Below are 15,517 nucleotides of genomic sequence, written 5' to 3' on the forward strand. Positions count from 1 at the left end.
AGTTCGCCAGTATTGTGTTAGATTGCTGAACAGTTCTGTTTATGTGCAAGTTGAAATTTTTACAACAGAAAAGGCAAACGTAGCCTCCCACGCAGACCTTGTTTTGGCTCGTCGCGCTATCGGGTGACGAGACGGACGTGCTTGCAACGCATAATAGAGTCTGTAATGTTATATTGGACAGCCGGCTTATTCACCCGCACTGCTCTAGCCGCCATTACCTTGTCTCTTGCAATTATGGTCGCGCGTCCGTCCGCTCATCCGTCCGTCCGTCCGTTCGTCCGTCCATCTATCCATTCACGGTTTCAGTCTGTTTCGTTTTCGCGCGCAGAATCTAAAACCAGTTCTTCGAATTCCTCTTCGTCACTGGAATCCGGGATCGAGGAATATGTATTTCTCCACCTGAGGCAAAAAAAACAAATAAGCCAATAAATCGACCCTCTTTGGATAGCCTTACGGAGAAATCTCACAGCAATCTCAAATCTTTCCGCGTTCGAGACATGTCTGAGAATAGACCCGGAAACGCAGCCCAATAAAGATCCATAAAGTTTTTCACGCGAAGTTTTAAAACCGTGTAACAACCAATCAGAGACACAGAGCCACGTCATAAAGATCGAGTTTTTTCTTGTCAAATAACAGGAGTACTCTCTTTAACACCGCTGAAACGCCCTTTTGTAAAATTAAAAGTCACAAAAAAGTCTCCCACTTTTGCCTTAGATTGATAACTCGCCTTCTCCAAGTTGGTTGGGTCTTTCCGTACCTTTTTTACAGCTTTTACTGATTTTTCTTTTGCGACATATCGATTTTCATCATTAAAAAAGTAAATAATTGCGCACCGTGCATAAGAAGTCACTCTCAAATCTGTCAAAATTCATTTTTCTAGCCTTTACAAAATTGGCTCATTCTGCCCTATATTCAATCGTTCACAGTTCCACTTTGCCTTACCTTCCCGCTTCAGTTCTTTCCAACAAAGTAAACACCGCCAAAACTACAGCCTAAAGACAAACACTAGATTGTAAATTAGATATCTGAAAATTGCTGAATAGAATTGAACTAAGAAAGGAAACATCATACAGGTAAAAACGGAGAATCTTGTAAAAAAGGTTAGACAGAAAACTGTCAGATATCGTAGATAAAATTTAAATTGACATTGATTGATTAAAGCATATGTCAGGAGGTTTTGGAACCATCTCTCCAGGCTTTTAAACTCAATCAATCAATCAATCAATCAATCAATCAATCAATCAATCAATCAATCAATCAATCAATCAATCAATTAATCAATCAATCAATTAATCAAGCCAGTCAGCCAGCCAGCCAGAGGCGCCCAAAAGTGTGACCACTTATTTATTCATGTAGATTTAATCCAATCAGAAGTCAACTGCAAGCTATCCACGGCTTTTGATTGGATTAAATCTGCACGAAAGAAGTGAATAAATTAAGTGGTCACATGGCCCTGCTGTACGCTAATACCCCAAAGATCAGAACCTTACTTATAAAAACTGGCGACCAATACTTTAACACTGAATAAGATTGCGGCTAAGGCTATGCAATCGACTTCAAAATGTACTTCCAAAGCTTAACAGCGACCAACCGGCCCAAAGGAAGAATGGGAAAACAAAGACTTACTGATGGCTTAATAGGCACACTGCTGCTACAATATCCCCGGGCTGCTAATGTATAGATTCGAAAAAGCGTTCGACACTGTGAATGGTCAATGGAAAACTATAGACTATAACTTCGGCCGGACCGTCACCAAGCTGGAATGTGCACCGTAACATACAAAGGCGTCCTTAATAACGGATGGGCAAGTAACTACCACGCCCGGGAGAGGATGCCCCACCCCTATCCCTGCGGAACGACAAACAAGAAAAATGGTATAAAGGGACAGTGGGAAAATGAACGCAGAGACACCACCAGACTAGATGTTCAAAAAGTCTCTGCCACTGACCTAGAGGCGAGCGCGCAACGAAAGAAAACGGAAATGTTGGAAGGGTCATGCCGGGCGTCAAGATCACAATTCAACGCAACTTATCACCAAAGTGGAAGTGTCATCACCAGCAAGGAAAGACCCGATGTCGGCATGTCCCCACAAAGAGCCACCGTCCGTATCAGATGGGGCAGAAGAGAGAGGGAGGAAAGGCCACCAACACAGGGGCGGCGACGGGAAGGCCCCCCCGGCCAGCCATGACCGCAGTTGATAAAAATGCACCGTGAGCGTGCAGTTGTGTTACCTGACACAAAATTCTTCCATGTCATATCCCACAACTATACGCTAATTCGCTCAACTTTACTTGCGGGAAGTCGGTAGAAAGCACACGTGCCTAGGATGACGCCATAGGTTTCCAACTGCTTGTTTATGACAATAACACTCTGCCCAAAGTTCTTTCACCGACCAGGAGGGGTCTCGACCTATCCACAAGCGGACAAGAGTGGGCACAGACACAACTGAGTTCCCCTAGGAAGGAGGAAGCGAGAGCCGTGAACCTACTACCGAGTACCATCACAACAAAGAACGACAGCTGATCCTAGAGTATGCAGGACACGTGTCAACCCTAGTGGCCCAGCCCGAGTCCCGTAGCCAGTTGTTAGAGCGCCCAACCGGTATCTGGGAGGCCATCGGTTCGACGTCGGGACCAGATTTCTTGTCCCATGCTCGATAGAACATCTATCTTACCGAGTATCACCACCTACACGAGCTGACCTAGCGGCAGACGCGTGTCACCCTAGTAAATGGCCCAGCTCACACGAGCCTAGCTCAGTTGCGCCCCCGGACGGGAGGAGGGATTCCCGTCGGGGACCAGATTTGTCCCATGCTCGATAGATCGACACTGTACGGCACCCGAAATTAAGAGGGTCTGTAAAAAGGACCGAGGCGAGAGGCGGAAGAAGGGAGAAAAAGCGGAACCAAAAAAAAAATACATAAAAAGAGTCGACTGCCACGAGCCCAGGACTGAACCTACGAGGGTCGTACCTTGATCCTGACAACTCGCAGAAGTACGCCGAAGTAGTCTACACCACACGAGAACGAGAAAGCCCCAAGTACAAGCCAGAGTGCGACGAAGCGCACTTCGTGCACAACTCTAGCTATGTGAAGCCCTAGCACGTCAGTGCGTGCGCCAAAGAGAATCCGGCATGGACTGCGGGGCGGCGCAGAAGCGTCCGGGAGATACGAAAGCGCGACCTCAGCGGACCCCACGCACGCGCAACACGACGCGACAGAACAACCGAGAGCGCGGCGAGCCGCGCACACAGATCCGCGCAAGTTGGAATCGAGTTCGCAACTAGGCAGCCTCAGTCACAACAGCGCACGAGACGAGCCCCACCACAGGGCCAAGGCCACGAAGGGAGCGGGCGCGCCCGGGAGCGGCGAGAGACGCCCCACACAGTCCGGCAGGAGGGAGGGGAGCGAGAGACCCAGCGAACGACAGAGAGGAGCCACGAAAGCGGGGGCCCCCCGCAGACACGAAGGGGAAGCGCCGCCCGCGCGCCGCAGCAGAGACGTCACCGAAGAGGCGACAGAGTGGCGGAAGCCGCGGGAGAAGTAGGGAGAGCAGAAGGGGAGGGCAGGCCCGGAAAAAGCAGGCCGAGAGTCAGGCCCAGGGCCGTGCCGGCAAAGCAAACGACGAGCGACACGCCCGCCAACCAGTGAGACCAAGAAGCCGACACAAAAAAGCGAGCAGAACAGGAAAGAAGAGAGCGGAAGAGAAAGAAGGGGAGAAAGGCCGAGGGAGGAGCACGGAGGCAAGAGGGCAAGGTAAGAAAGACGACGAAGACAGAGGAACCGAGAAGGAAGCCGAGGACGAAGGCCAACAGCCGCGATCGAGCAGGCCACCGGGGACGAAAGACACCAGCCCCCCCGCCGTATCGCTCGCCGCCAGTCGGAGTGCCAAGGATCGCGCTGCCCCAACGGGAGCCGCGTAGGCACCAAAACAAGCAGCAAAAACAACCCCGGAACGACACACGTGGGGGCCGAGAACGGCCAAAGGCCTCAGAGAAAAGATCGGGCCCGGGCCAGGTCAGGCCCAGGGCCAGGGACCCGAGACCAAGGCCAAACCGAAGCCGAAGGGAAAGAGCAAGAAATACCACACCAGAGACCGACAAATAGTACCAGTCCGGAGAACAGCGGGTCACGCACACGGCCCCAAAGAGCCCCCCCCACCGCAGGCGAAGAAAAAAAGAAAAAGGAAAAAAAGTCCAACAAAAAAAAAAACAAAAAAAAGAAGATCACCCACAAAAGCAACCACGATACACACCGACAAAAGGCACAGAGAGCGGGCACACCGCCCCCATATCAAGGCGGCCAGACAGACAACCGAGCCAAAGACCCCCCCCCCCACAAAAGAAATCAAGACAAGAGCCCAAAATAAAAAGCAGAGACAATAACCACAAAGTGGAGAGAATGGAGAAGAATACGACGGACACAAACAGTTAAAGGCGCGCCCCAGGCAGCTGGGGGGCCAGGTATGTCAAGGGCTAGAGAAGGACCCCAGCGGAAGGATGTCCAAGGGCTAGAGAGGACCCCAGGCGAACGGGGAGAGAGACGGAGAGAAGAGGCCGAACCCAAAGGACGAGCCCCCCCCCCCCCCAGAATTTTGACAGAACGAAAGGCGACGAGACGAAGAAAAAAAGTATCCAAGCGGAGCCAAGGAAGAAGGGAGAAGGAAGAAGGGAAGAAAGGGGGAAGAACAGAGAGCAAAGAAAAAAGTGCGCGGAAGCGAAAGAAAGAAAGGGACGCAGACGAAGAAGCAAAAGAAAGAAAAAAAAAAAAAAAAACCCGAGGGAGCGAACAAAGGACATGTCCCGTGATGCCCGGCGAACACCAAAAAACAAACAGAGAGCAGGGGAGGAAAGGGACAAAGAAAGAAGAAACAAAAGGGAACAAAGAGGAACCGGAAAAAAAAAAGAAGGGGGGAGGGGGGGGGAGAAAGAGCGCCGGCCACCACACGGACCGCACCAAGAACAGAGAAGAGGCGCCGACGCAGCTATAAGCCTGCCGCTATCCCCGACGCCAACGACCGCCCCCCCGCCGCGGCCGGCGAGAGGGCAGACGAGAGGGACACAGAGGGAACGAGAGGGGGTCGACCAACGAAGCGGGAGGGCCGTTGTGGTAGAAAAGCAGTCTTAGCGAGGACGAGGGGGAACGAGAAACAACGCAACGCGGCGACCCCGCAGCCACGCAAGGGCGCAGCCGCGGGGGGGACGCCACCCCAAAACCACGACCAAACTAGCAAAAAAAGAAAAAGGACCACCCAGGCAAAGAAACAGCCCAGCCCAAGGAAACCCCCACCACCACCCACAAGCAAAAAGACCACCCCCCAGACGGCACACGAAGCAAGGGACCAAAAGGAGAGCAGCAAAGAAGAGGGCAGGAGAAGAACGCAGGCAGGCAGCGCCAGAAAAGAGACCAGCACGCAGGAAGACAGCCCAAGAGGGAGGAGCAGGGGCGGTCTCGCCGACGAGAGAAAGAACGAGAGGAAGGGTCGCGGCAAGCCACGCCGAGACAAAGAACAAAAACCCAGCCAGACAGACACACAGGACCAAGACAGGAGGACAGAGCCGACGACAGCAGGGAACCCGACGACAGCGAGCGAGCCGCACCCCCTCGGCGGCGAGACGACGGAGAACACGGCCCCCCCCCCCCCCCCCCCCCCCCGCCCCGCCGCACCCCCCCCAACGAGGAGCCCGAGAACGGCAGGCGAGGAGAGCGGCACAAAGAGAGAAGAGCCGCGGGGAGGGGAGCCCACAACCGCCAGAACGAGACGGGCGCGCGGCCCCCCCCCCAGGGGAGAGCGGCCGCCGCAGGCCGCCGCAGAAAAAAGGCACGGAGGGGGGGAGCACGCACCCAAACACCACAAAAAACACGGGAGCCCCAGGAGAAGGCCGAGGCCCCCCGGGGGAGACGCCGGGCGCGGGGGGAGGGGGAGCCCGACCAGGGGGCCCGGGGCACAGAGACGGGGAGACAGGGGCCACCCACAGCGCGGCACAGGGGGGAACGCACCAGGCGAGGGCGCAGGAAGAAAAAAACAAACACCCAGAAGCCACAAGAAACCGCAGCGGGCCGCAATCAAGCAAGCAATTAAGGTGGCTCCATAGGGTTTTGAGATATTACGGCGCGCGCACAAGTGATACCCATCAAGAGATCATTTTCGCGTTATTTTTTAAACTAGTTAAATAAAAGCTGCCGAAATATTAAAAACAAGGACTAAAATATGTTGTGCATTATTCTTTTTTAAAATAACGGCCTTTGTTTTTGAGCTTCATCTACTCAAAAAGTGCTATTTTTTGGTGTTTTTATGGCTTTGATCTTAAATTTCTTTAATTTTCTTCGGTGAAAATTTTTGAAATTCTCCCAACGGATTGAATCTGATGAGAAATAACTTTTAAAAACAAAAAAAGTAGGGGTTGTCCAGGTCGTTTTTGCGTTTTTGGTTATTTTGTGTTTTTTTGACTAAGCAAAAAAACTGGCTTACAGATTTTTTTAAAAAAACGGCAAAAAGGGCAGTTAAAAAGGTATCACATCTATGCCAAATTTTAAGGAATTTCACCGAAGGAAACTCTAGTAAATACAAGGGGAAAATTTATATTTTCGCCCGAATAACAATTACGTCATCAGAATAGAAATTGTCCAAGATCGCTATTTGAGCATGCGCGAACTTTCGAACCATACGAGTTGATGTGTAAAGACGAGCGTTCCCCGTTGTTGTCGGTTTTTGTGCGAATATCTGTTAACCCCAAGGTTAGTTAGAGACATACCTTAATCCTTTATGTAGCAGAATCTCTGAAATTCTGCTCGAAGTATCTCACAATCGCGGAGACTATTCTTTATTTTCTCTTTTGCTTTCGATCGTACGAACTTCACTAAAGCGGCCAGAAGCACCGCTGACGTTGTAAACACCTTTTTAGGGTGTTGTAAACTCTTTTATCTGCTCAACACAGGAAAGCACGGGTGTTGTTTCATTGGCAGGAAGCAAGTCTCGCGTTTTCTCGCCGAAAATTTCACGCTCGCGTGAAGCCGCCATGTTTGTTTTGATTTGCCGGCATTTCAAGCTCGCCCTTTCGTACCCATTCTTCGCGCGGTCAAGAAACCCTATGGAGCCACCTTAATCAAGCAAGCAATTAATCAAGCAAGAAATTCAACTTATTAACGTCATGACGCGAGATGAGGTTGCCCTCCATATCCGAGCCAGAGTCAGATTGTTTTTTTTTTTTCAAAAATGAGTCAGTCATTGCACGGTGAATTATTAAGTTCAGCGATATTGCCAATGTTACTGCTGGACTTTTCAGGACATTACAATTTCAGTTGACAACTTTCAATGTTCTCGTAACTTATGTACTTGCAAGTATATGGATATTGTAATGAGGAATTAGATGAATATCGTGTTGGAAATGTAATGAGAAAGAACCTACCTGAGAAAAACAGATAATACCAAGAACCTGAATCCAAAGAAAATAAAAGTGTTTTAAAAAACATTCTTATATCAAATTTACACTTGTTTCAATCAACAGCTTTAATTGCGATTTTTTAGAAGATGAAGTTGATTGGTCCCGATTGAGACGCATAAGCCGCTCCGATGATTCTTTTCGTCTGCTATTTTATGCGTCTTGTGTAATAAAGGGACGAACTATCAGGCACACCAAGCCCTCAGTTGGTCTTTTAAGACGCACAAATGCCGGAAGTTTCCTTTGACGAGTTATCTGTGTGAGTTGTGCCCGTCTTTATCCTAAGACGCGTACGCATAATTCGTCTGATGTCCGTCTTTATACACACGGACGGTAATCCGCCTCAGCTAAGTTTGTATCTAAACTCGTCGTTCGAGACGCTCTCAAGCTTCAGATAGTTTGTTTGACGCTGAATCCGTTTTGCGCTCGTCTTCATATCTAAACGCTTAATCAGACACACTGAAAAAGATATGATTCGTTCGGACAGATTGATTATGCATCTCTTGTATAAAACGGCCAATGAGAATAAACGAACAAATAAAATCCAATGAGGACTGATAATAGATTTATCGTTAAGTGCGAGAATCGCACCAAATCTTACCACCATTGCCCATCGGAATCCAATGTGCTGATCTATAATCCCAGCCAGGGTCGGACCAATGGTTGCACTAAAATATAAAAATGAAAAGCGCAATTTAATAGTAACTCGTGTGCACTTTGAAAACAAGTTCATTTTGTGTTTAAGTTACACAACGAATTTTAAAAAATCTAAGGCATAATGAATTTGTCTTTTGACCTAGGAGCTGTCATAAAAAAAAACGAGTAAAAAGAAACTCAGTAATCTGTATTTAATTGTCTCCGGGATCATAGTCCGGAGCTCAAAACTTTAAATCTTCTAATCGGTTGCCATAATTAAGCAATGACATTTGTCCGGCAGGCAGTTAATCAAGTGACGTTTTTGACCGATTACTGCGGCAGACGTTTTTTCGATAGATTATAACAGGTTCTAAACGGAGCTACATCCAGAGGGGGTACTCCCTATAATGGCCTATACGGGGAGGCTCCGCCTGAAATGGGTACCTTTTTCAGGCTTCAGGTATATAAAAGGGTAGGGATTTCACAAGTTTAGGTATATGAAAGGGTACGAAATTCTGCCATTTAGGTATGTAACCCTTAATATACTAAGTCCGGATTATTCCGGGATTTGGAGGAATGGCCATTCAACCACTTATGACGTCACCAATTTACACGTCAGCAGATGTTTGTGATGTGCAACTTATAGAGTTTGGATAGATCTTTCCACAAGAGTGTCAATCTTGAACATTGACTGCATTCCGACAGAGCTAATCGAAAAAAACGTGATCAGTTTTTGGTGTAAAATTGGTCTTAAAAAAGGCCAATATACCCGTACTTGATCATGGTCTCCTTTCCAGGGTTTTCCATTGATTAAGATGAAAAATTTTCAGGCCAGTAGAAGGCGTGCACAGAGTAAAAGATAGAGAGAAGAAGAAAGCAGAGAAAAACGAAAAGGAAAGGAGCAAGGAAAAAATCGGAATGGTTCAGCAAAAAAAAGTCTAAAATTTGGCTTATGCGCATGCGCCACAGTAAAAAGTTGTACATTTTTACATGGAAATGTAATCAAAAACTTAATGCAGTGTCAGAAAGTGCATTCTAGCGAAGTTTAGAGAAATTTAGGACCGTAGAGCCAAGAAAATCGATTAACGGTTAAAAAAACCGCGTTTTTTAGAGTAATTTCAGCATCTTAGGGGTTAAGACCTCATTTAAAAGGGCTCTCAATTAAAATATTTCGAAAGACAAAATTTATGGCTGTATTATTTTAATTTATGAGGCGTTACATGAAAATGACAAGAAAACGTCCTGTTCTAAGTTTATGCCATGTCTTTTAGGTATATGAAAGGGGTACCTTTTATAAGTAAAAGGTATACGAAAGGGGTACAATTTCTGTCAAAATGGTACATAAAAGGGTAAGGGGTTAGAGCCCGGGCGGAGCCTCCCCGTATATGAGTAGCCCCCCCCCCCCCGGGAGCTACATACCCCAAGTTTAACATGCCGCTGAAGATGCTTGAAATCACTCCACGTGTAGCAGAATTGTCAGGCATTCCATTATTCCTAAAAATAAAACACAAACGATTGAATAATGAAACATGTTTCTTAACAATCATCAATGGATCTAGCGCAAGTACAAAAATGTTCTATGACATGATCAACGAGTTGGTCAGTTGTGGTTATATCCAATTTTATTTTTATGGGGCACCAATACATTTATAAAATCGGTACTCTGAATGACCTTAATTAGGCATTAAAGCTAAATGCAAACGATCCGGGATAAAGAAAACCGAAAGAAACACGTTTGGTGCTACTCACCTCATAATTTTCACTAAATCTGGCATCAGTTGCACAAAGTAAATTCCAGCAGAAAAACCGGTTATTGCCATAGACAGGCACACAAGCCAAACTCTCCTGGAAGCAAAAATGACAACTGAGACAGACGACGCAGCACAGAGTGCCACGTCTCGCGTCGTTTACACGCGACAAAGTAAAGAGTATATCATAGAATATCGATTATAATAAAAGACATACTTGACGGGCAGGAAAAAAGTAAGAAACGGAGCAGGCCCCAGCAGAAAACTACCAAAACCATAGCCTGTGTACCCTGACACAGTGATCCATCGGTGACATTGCTGCAAAAAAAATCAAGTAATATTTATCGTCAAAAAACTGAGACTTTGTATGAGAGCATGTACACACACACTCGTCTTAAATAAAAGCAAGAATGGTATTGCTCAGTTTTCCGTCGTAATCCAAAATTAATCTATAGCGATTTCACGCTGCATCACGACCGAATCGCACTGAAATCACAGCTGGTTTTCAAGCGAGTTTTAATCCCAGCGAGACAAAAATTGCAGTGAAAATCGCGACGAAAGTTGCACCAATTATCGACTGTGTAAAGGGGAGTTTCTGCGCACAAACCGCTTGTCTCGTTGCCAGCTTCGCGGGACAACAAAAACAACAACCTTTAATGTACTCTTGCACTTACACGAAAAGATTAATACAGGGACATGAGAGAGACTGGTCGCCATTGATGTTATTTTAGCTTTACGGGATACGAATATGGCTGCCAAAAATCTCAAAATCTCAAGGCATGGTAAATACTCACCGTTTTGTCTCCTATCCAGCCTGCCAGTGGTGCTGTAAGGGCATACATTGCGGCATTTACAAGAAATACCAGGCCGATCTGGGTAGCATTCAGGTTCATCATCTAGCAGGACGAATGAAAAGAAACAGGTTTTAAATGGTATACTTAGCCTGTATATTCAGGACGTGTGAATAACAACTCCCGTTTTTTTTAGAAGAAAATGATACTTTAGTAAAAGTGCGTTATGGAAGAGTTTCCTACAGTAGAACTCCTTTTAAGCAGCCACCCTGTTCGAATGTATTTATAATTGGATTTTTGCAATAAAAGTGGACTTTTAAGTCGAGTTTAATACGAGCGAAGACTCACTGAAGCCTGTTGCAAGAATCTCCCGAAAACGAGCACGGAGTCAATTGCAACAAGACAACAAGTAAAATTGCAAAGAACTTTAGAAAGTCTAAACATCGTGTGCTTTTGTAAGCATTATGGACATGTGCTCATGTCTACAAATATCCGTGCTTTCATTCAGTTTACAGAAGTCTGAACAAGAGCGAATGCCACGCTCTGCCACGCCCTGCCACATGTTTTGAAATAAAGAAAAAATTCTGAGTCCTGGACAGAAGTCGAGTCGTTACTTGTTCAATTCGCTGGCGGTTTCGATCTCTTATCACCGTTAACAGATCAGTTCGAAATCTCGGAGCGCAAATAAAATTTAAAAGCGTGAAATATTTCGTCTGATATCATCCAGACTTCATCAGTCAATGAGGTGGGTTTTTTTTAAGATGAATGTTAAGAAGACATTTCAATGCCTCGGGGGAGTTAAAATTCTGTCATAAATTGGAGCTAATTCAAAACCATTGTCTCTATTTAACAAAGGTTTTCTGAGTTTTATCTCAATGGCCTCTTTTATCCGGCGTTTAAAGGTGTTGATTTCGGTGGCTAACACTTTTGTCTTGCTTGTGTCTACCGAGTGGCCGAGTACCGAGTGGTGAGTGAGATAAAACTCAGAAAACCTTTGTTAAATAGAGACAATGGTTTTGAATTAGCTCCAATTTATGACAGAATTTTAACTCCCCCGAGGCATTGAAATGTCTTCTTAACATTCATCTTAAAAAACACCACCTCATTGACTGATGAAATCTGGATGATATCAGACGAAATATTTCACGCTTTTAAATTTTACTTGCGCTCCGAGTTTGAAAACATTTTAAACCCTTTTAACTATGTATCCGGAGCAGGAAACCAATATTTTCAATTGTAGTTCGAAATCTTTTCTTGATAACAAACCAAGACATTTTGAAAGTCTTCAAGTATAAGCAAAAATACCCCATATATACCCTATACAATAAGTCAACAAGTAAGTAACTAGAACTATCCCTCAGTTACTAAATGTGAATAGTCTTGATTGGTTCACATTTGAGTGTGTATGTGAGCGTCGAAAGTAGTTTACGTTTGCTTTGGTTTTGAATCACTACGCTTAGCGATTGGTTTAAAAATCTCGCGCCACCTTCTTAGCCAATCAGAAGTAAAACCAACACCAATCGTGACTCGCTCGCGCACGTTTTCCCGCGCTTCGCGCCTGCGAAATGTATTTGCTTCGAGTTTTGATTGGTTCACTGGATTGTCTGTGTCCTTTTTGATTGGCCGGAATAGTTACTTTGGTTTTGGTTTAACGACACTCAATTGAAAACTGCTCTATCACACTCAATCGAAAATCGCGTTAACACGCGTAGGAGAGAGACACGCTTGGTTTAGGTGTTCATGAAAGATCACTTACTCGTTCCAAATGCGGTCCCAGAATGGGTTCAAGGTAACTTTGTGTTATCCCACCAGTAGCGAAACAAACAGCTGTGATAAAAAAAATGTTTGTAGTCAAACCCGATGAATATTTTTTTACACAACTTGCACCGCAATGCTGGAAGTAATAGTAATAGTAATAGTAATAGTAATAGTAATAGTAATAGTAATAGTAATAGTAATAGTAATAGTAATAGTAATAGTAATAGTAATAGTAATAGTAATAGTAATAGTAATAGTAATAGTAATAGTAATAGTAATAGTAATAGTAATAGTAATAGTAATAGTAATAGTAATAGTAATAGTAATAGTAATAGTAATAGTAATAGTAATAGTAATAGTAATAGTAATAGTAAACAGTAACTTTATTAACACAAGATTGTTCTAGGACCTTAGTAGCCCGCAGGTAGCCAAGCTATTCCACAGGGTCTCAATGGGGAGCCAAGGAGCCCAATAATTTTCCCTGTGGAGCCTAGAGGCCCATTATTTTGTTAATTGGAGCCCTTTGCTGCAGGACGTGGAGCCCTGAGAATGTTTTCCACTGAACCCAGATTCCTAAGAGGTCCAGATTCCTGCAGGGGCCTGAATTTGCATAAAGGAACTTAAGATTAAGTGGGATTTTCTGTAACCATTCTAGTTACTATTACTTTGTCTAGTTACTTTAACTAATTCTCGTGTCCTGTGTGCTAGGTGAAAAATTGATTATATATTAAAAATAAAGAGTCCATATACTCACCAATCATCAACACAGCGGGAATTTTTAAGGCTTCAATTATTGGAAAAGAAGCTTTTTCTTGATCAGGAGTTTTTCCTGAGTGAACTCCACGACGGGAAAGCACACAAAATAAAACTGGGATAGCAGCGATCATGGAGCAACCAAGAACAACAAATGGAAGTTGAAATCCACCAACCTGCCGTTATTCAATGCGTTGAATTAAAAATCAATTGGGTTTACATTTAAAAGTAAAACTCATGTTTTAAGCAGAATGACGTCGACCCTCCTCTGGTGTTGTGTCTTGATGTGCGAGAAGGCTTGAGCGCCCTAATAACCCCCATAGCTATGCTGGTGCGTGGGAACTTCATGCTCCTGGCAGGTTCAACTAAGCCAGACTGCTCTATGTTGTTACTTACTGTGTAGAGACCTCCTCCAAGGACAGGTCCCAGAGAAAATCCTACTCCAACAAATGTCTCTATGAAGCCCTAAAACAATAAAATTAAAATGAAAGTAGTGGATTAAATCTGGAAATTGTCTTAGTTAATGATTTAAAAATGTACATGTTAGTTTAGTGGAAGATCATTCACGCGAACTTCGCAAAATTATGCATTGATAAATAACGCTAAAAGGAATGTTCTCCAATCTTGCTTCCAGAGCCTTTGGTCATCCCGGAAAGATAAAACAGGGCCTGAAAGCAAGCTTAGGTAGTAAGACTCGACCTGCTTTTATGTACTCATGAAAATATCTGTCATGCATGTAGTCCAGTCAATATAAGCCATTTCGTTGTCTAACCCAAAACAAATTGCAACAAAAATAAAACATGCCTTATTCGACTTTGCATATATTGAGGAATAACATACTAAAAGTCACCGTGAATCGGAATATTGGAACCTCGTCTTTTTTTGCGATATTTGAACTACAATGAAATATGAGAAATTTAATTTATGCATAACTAATGTGATTTTTACAAGTAACATTGAAGGGTCCTTATCGACAGAAATAATCAAGCTAGCAAAACCAAACAACGACAAGCCAACAAATCAGTTTACAACAAATGTAGCAGTTATTACTTATTCTATTTATTGCGTGAAATGACATTACTATTCTGCCCTTTTTGGTACCTTAGAGAACGTACTACCAGCGGCCGGATTCTGGCATAGATGCAAGTATAGTAACAACGTTCGCTAATCGGATATTTCATTAAAAAAGCTGAGTTTTCTTCAAAAATTAAAGATACTGAAAACTGATAAAGTATAATTATACCTTTTTGATGAAAGAATAAACGCTGGTCAAAAAAGTTACCGTCTGATAACTAGAATTGCGGCAAACAATTATGGCGGGAGTCTTGGATGAAACCCTTAACATAATCTGTCAGAAAACGTAAAGCCGGCGTGAATTTGCTCCCCCAAAACCCTTTCTGCTTATTGGAAGGTGCCTATAATCCCAAGAATCAACACTGAGTGATCTTTGCAAAAGTCCCCCGAGTGACTGAGCCGTCATAGACGCCGGGGACACAACCCCGGCGTAACTATGGGCACGCCTCCATCTCCGCACTTTATTCTTTTACAAAAGGATGAACAAATTCTTTCAGGAGTAGCAGAATGATTTTGGACAAAAGAAAAAGGGTTAAAACATTTGGAAAAAGTTTGGTAACAACCTGCAAATGACTTCAAATTATTTATAAACATGAATTCAAAATTGATTTAAACCACAGTGACAAGTTTGGTATCACCCTTTATACCATGCCATAGAAAATACAGCCAATCAGAATACAGGAAAGCCGTTGTATATTCGACGGTATTCAACCCAACCTTCCCATCGTGCGCTGCGATCTTATTCTCGATGAAATTTAGTGAGCGTATTTTCTATGGCATGGTATAAAATAGTTACACAACACTTTCTCGTGGTATACTATGGAATATTCCACTTGTCACTTGTATTTTCTTCGAATACACACTCGCCTAAAGGCTCGTGTGTATACCGAGAAAATACAAGTGACTCGTGGGATATTCCATAGTATACCACTCGAAAGCGTTGCATAACTAGTATATATCCACTCTACGTTAGCATTTGTATACAGCCACGTCAAATGCTATACAGTTTTGTACGCCAATTAGTCCAGTCAAATTAGTATTGCACCCAAAACAAATTGCAACAAAAATTAAACATGCTGTTTTTGACTTCAAATTTGGTGTAGAATACGCTGCTGAAAGTCACCGTAAATCTAAGCATTGGAACCTTGTATTTTTTATGACTTTCAAACCATTGGTGAAATTCCCAAATTGGCTGGTATGTAATATGGCGGAACCAAATAAAATAAAGTTCTAGCGTCTGTAATTCCACGAATAATTAAGACAGCTAAACCAAAATTGATATAGCAACTGATTGATTCATTACCAATATAGTAACAC

At 44.2% G+C, this 15,517-nt stretch overlaps 1 protein-coding gene across 1 annotated transcript in view; it reads right to left on the reverse strand.

The window, feature by feature from the left end:
- LOC144646870 (uncharacterized) overlaps positions 1–15,517 on the reverse strand; it is a 107,555-nt gene that overhangs the window by 67,265 nt on the left and 24,773 nt on the right. Inside the window, exons 16-26 of the mRNA XM_078506574.1 lie at positions 13,523–13,591; positions 13,128–13,302; positions 12,372–12,442; positions 10,619–10,720; positions 10,042–10,142; positions 9,826–9,921; positions 9,496–9,570; positions 8,042–8,108; positions 7,408–7,434; positions 943–992; positions 201–399 (exon numbers count right to left, since the gene is read on the reverse strand). Of these exons, the coding sequence (XP_078362700.1) occupies positions 303–399; positions 943–992; positions 7,408–7,434; positions 8,042–8,108; positions 9,496–9,570; positions 9,826–9,921; positions 10,042–10,142; positions 10,619–10,720; positions 12,372–12,442; positions 13,128–13,302; positions 13,523–13,591 (930 nt within the window). The 3' untranslated portion in view covers positions 201–302. The remainder of the gene's footprint in view (positions 1–200; positions 400–942; positions 993–7,407; positions 7,435–8,041; positions 8,109–9,495; positions 9,571–9,825; positions 9,922–10,041; positions 10,143–10,618; positions 10,721–12,371; positions 12,443–13,127; positions 13,303–13,522; positions 13,592–15,517) is intronic.

The sequence above is a fragment of the Oculina patagonica genome, chromosome 1 (genome assembly GCF_052425735.1).
Source record: "Oculina patagonica isolate OP01 chromosome 1, crgOcupat, whole genome shotgun sequence".
NCBI lineage: Eukaryota > Metazoa > Cnidaria > Anthozoa > Scleractinia > Oculinidae > Oculina > Oculina patagonica.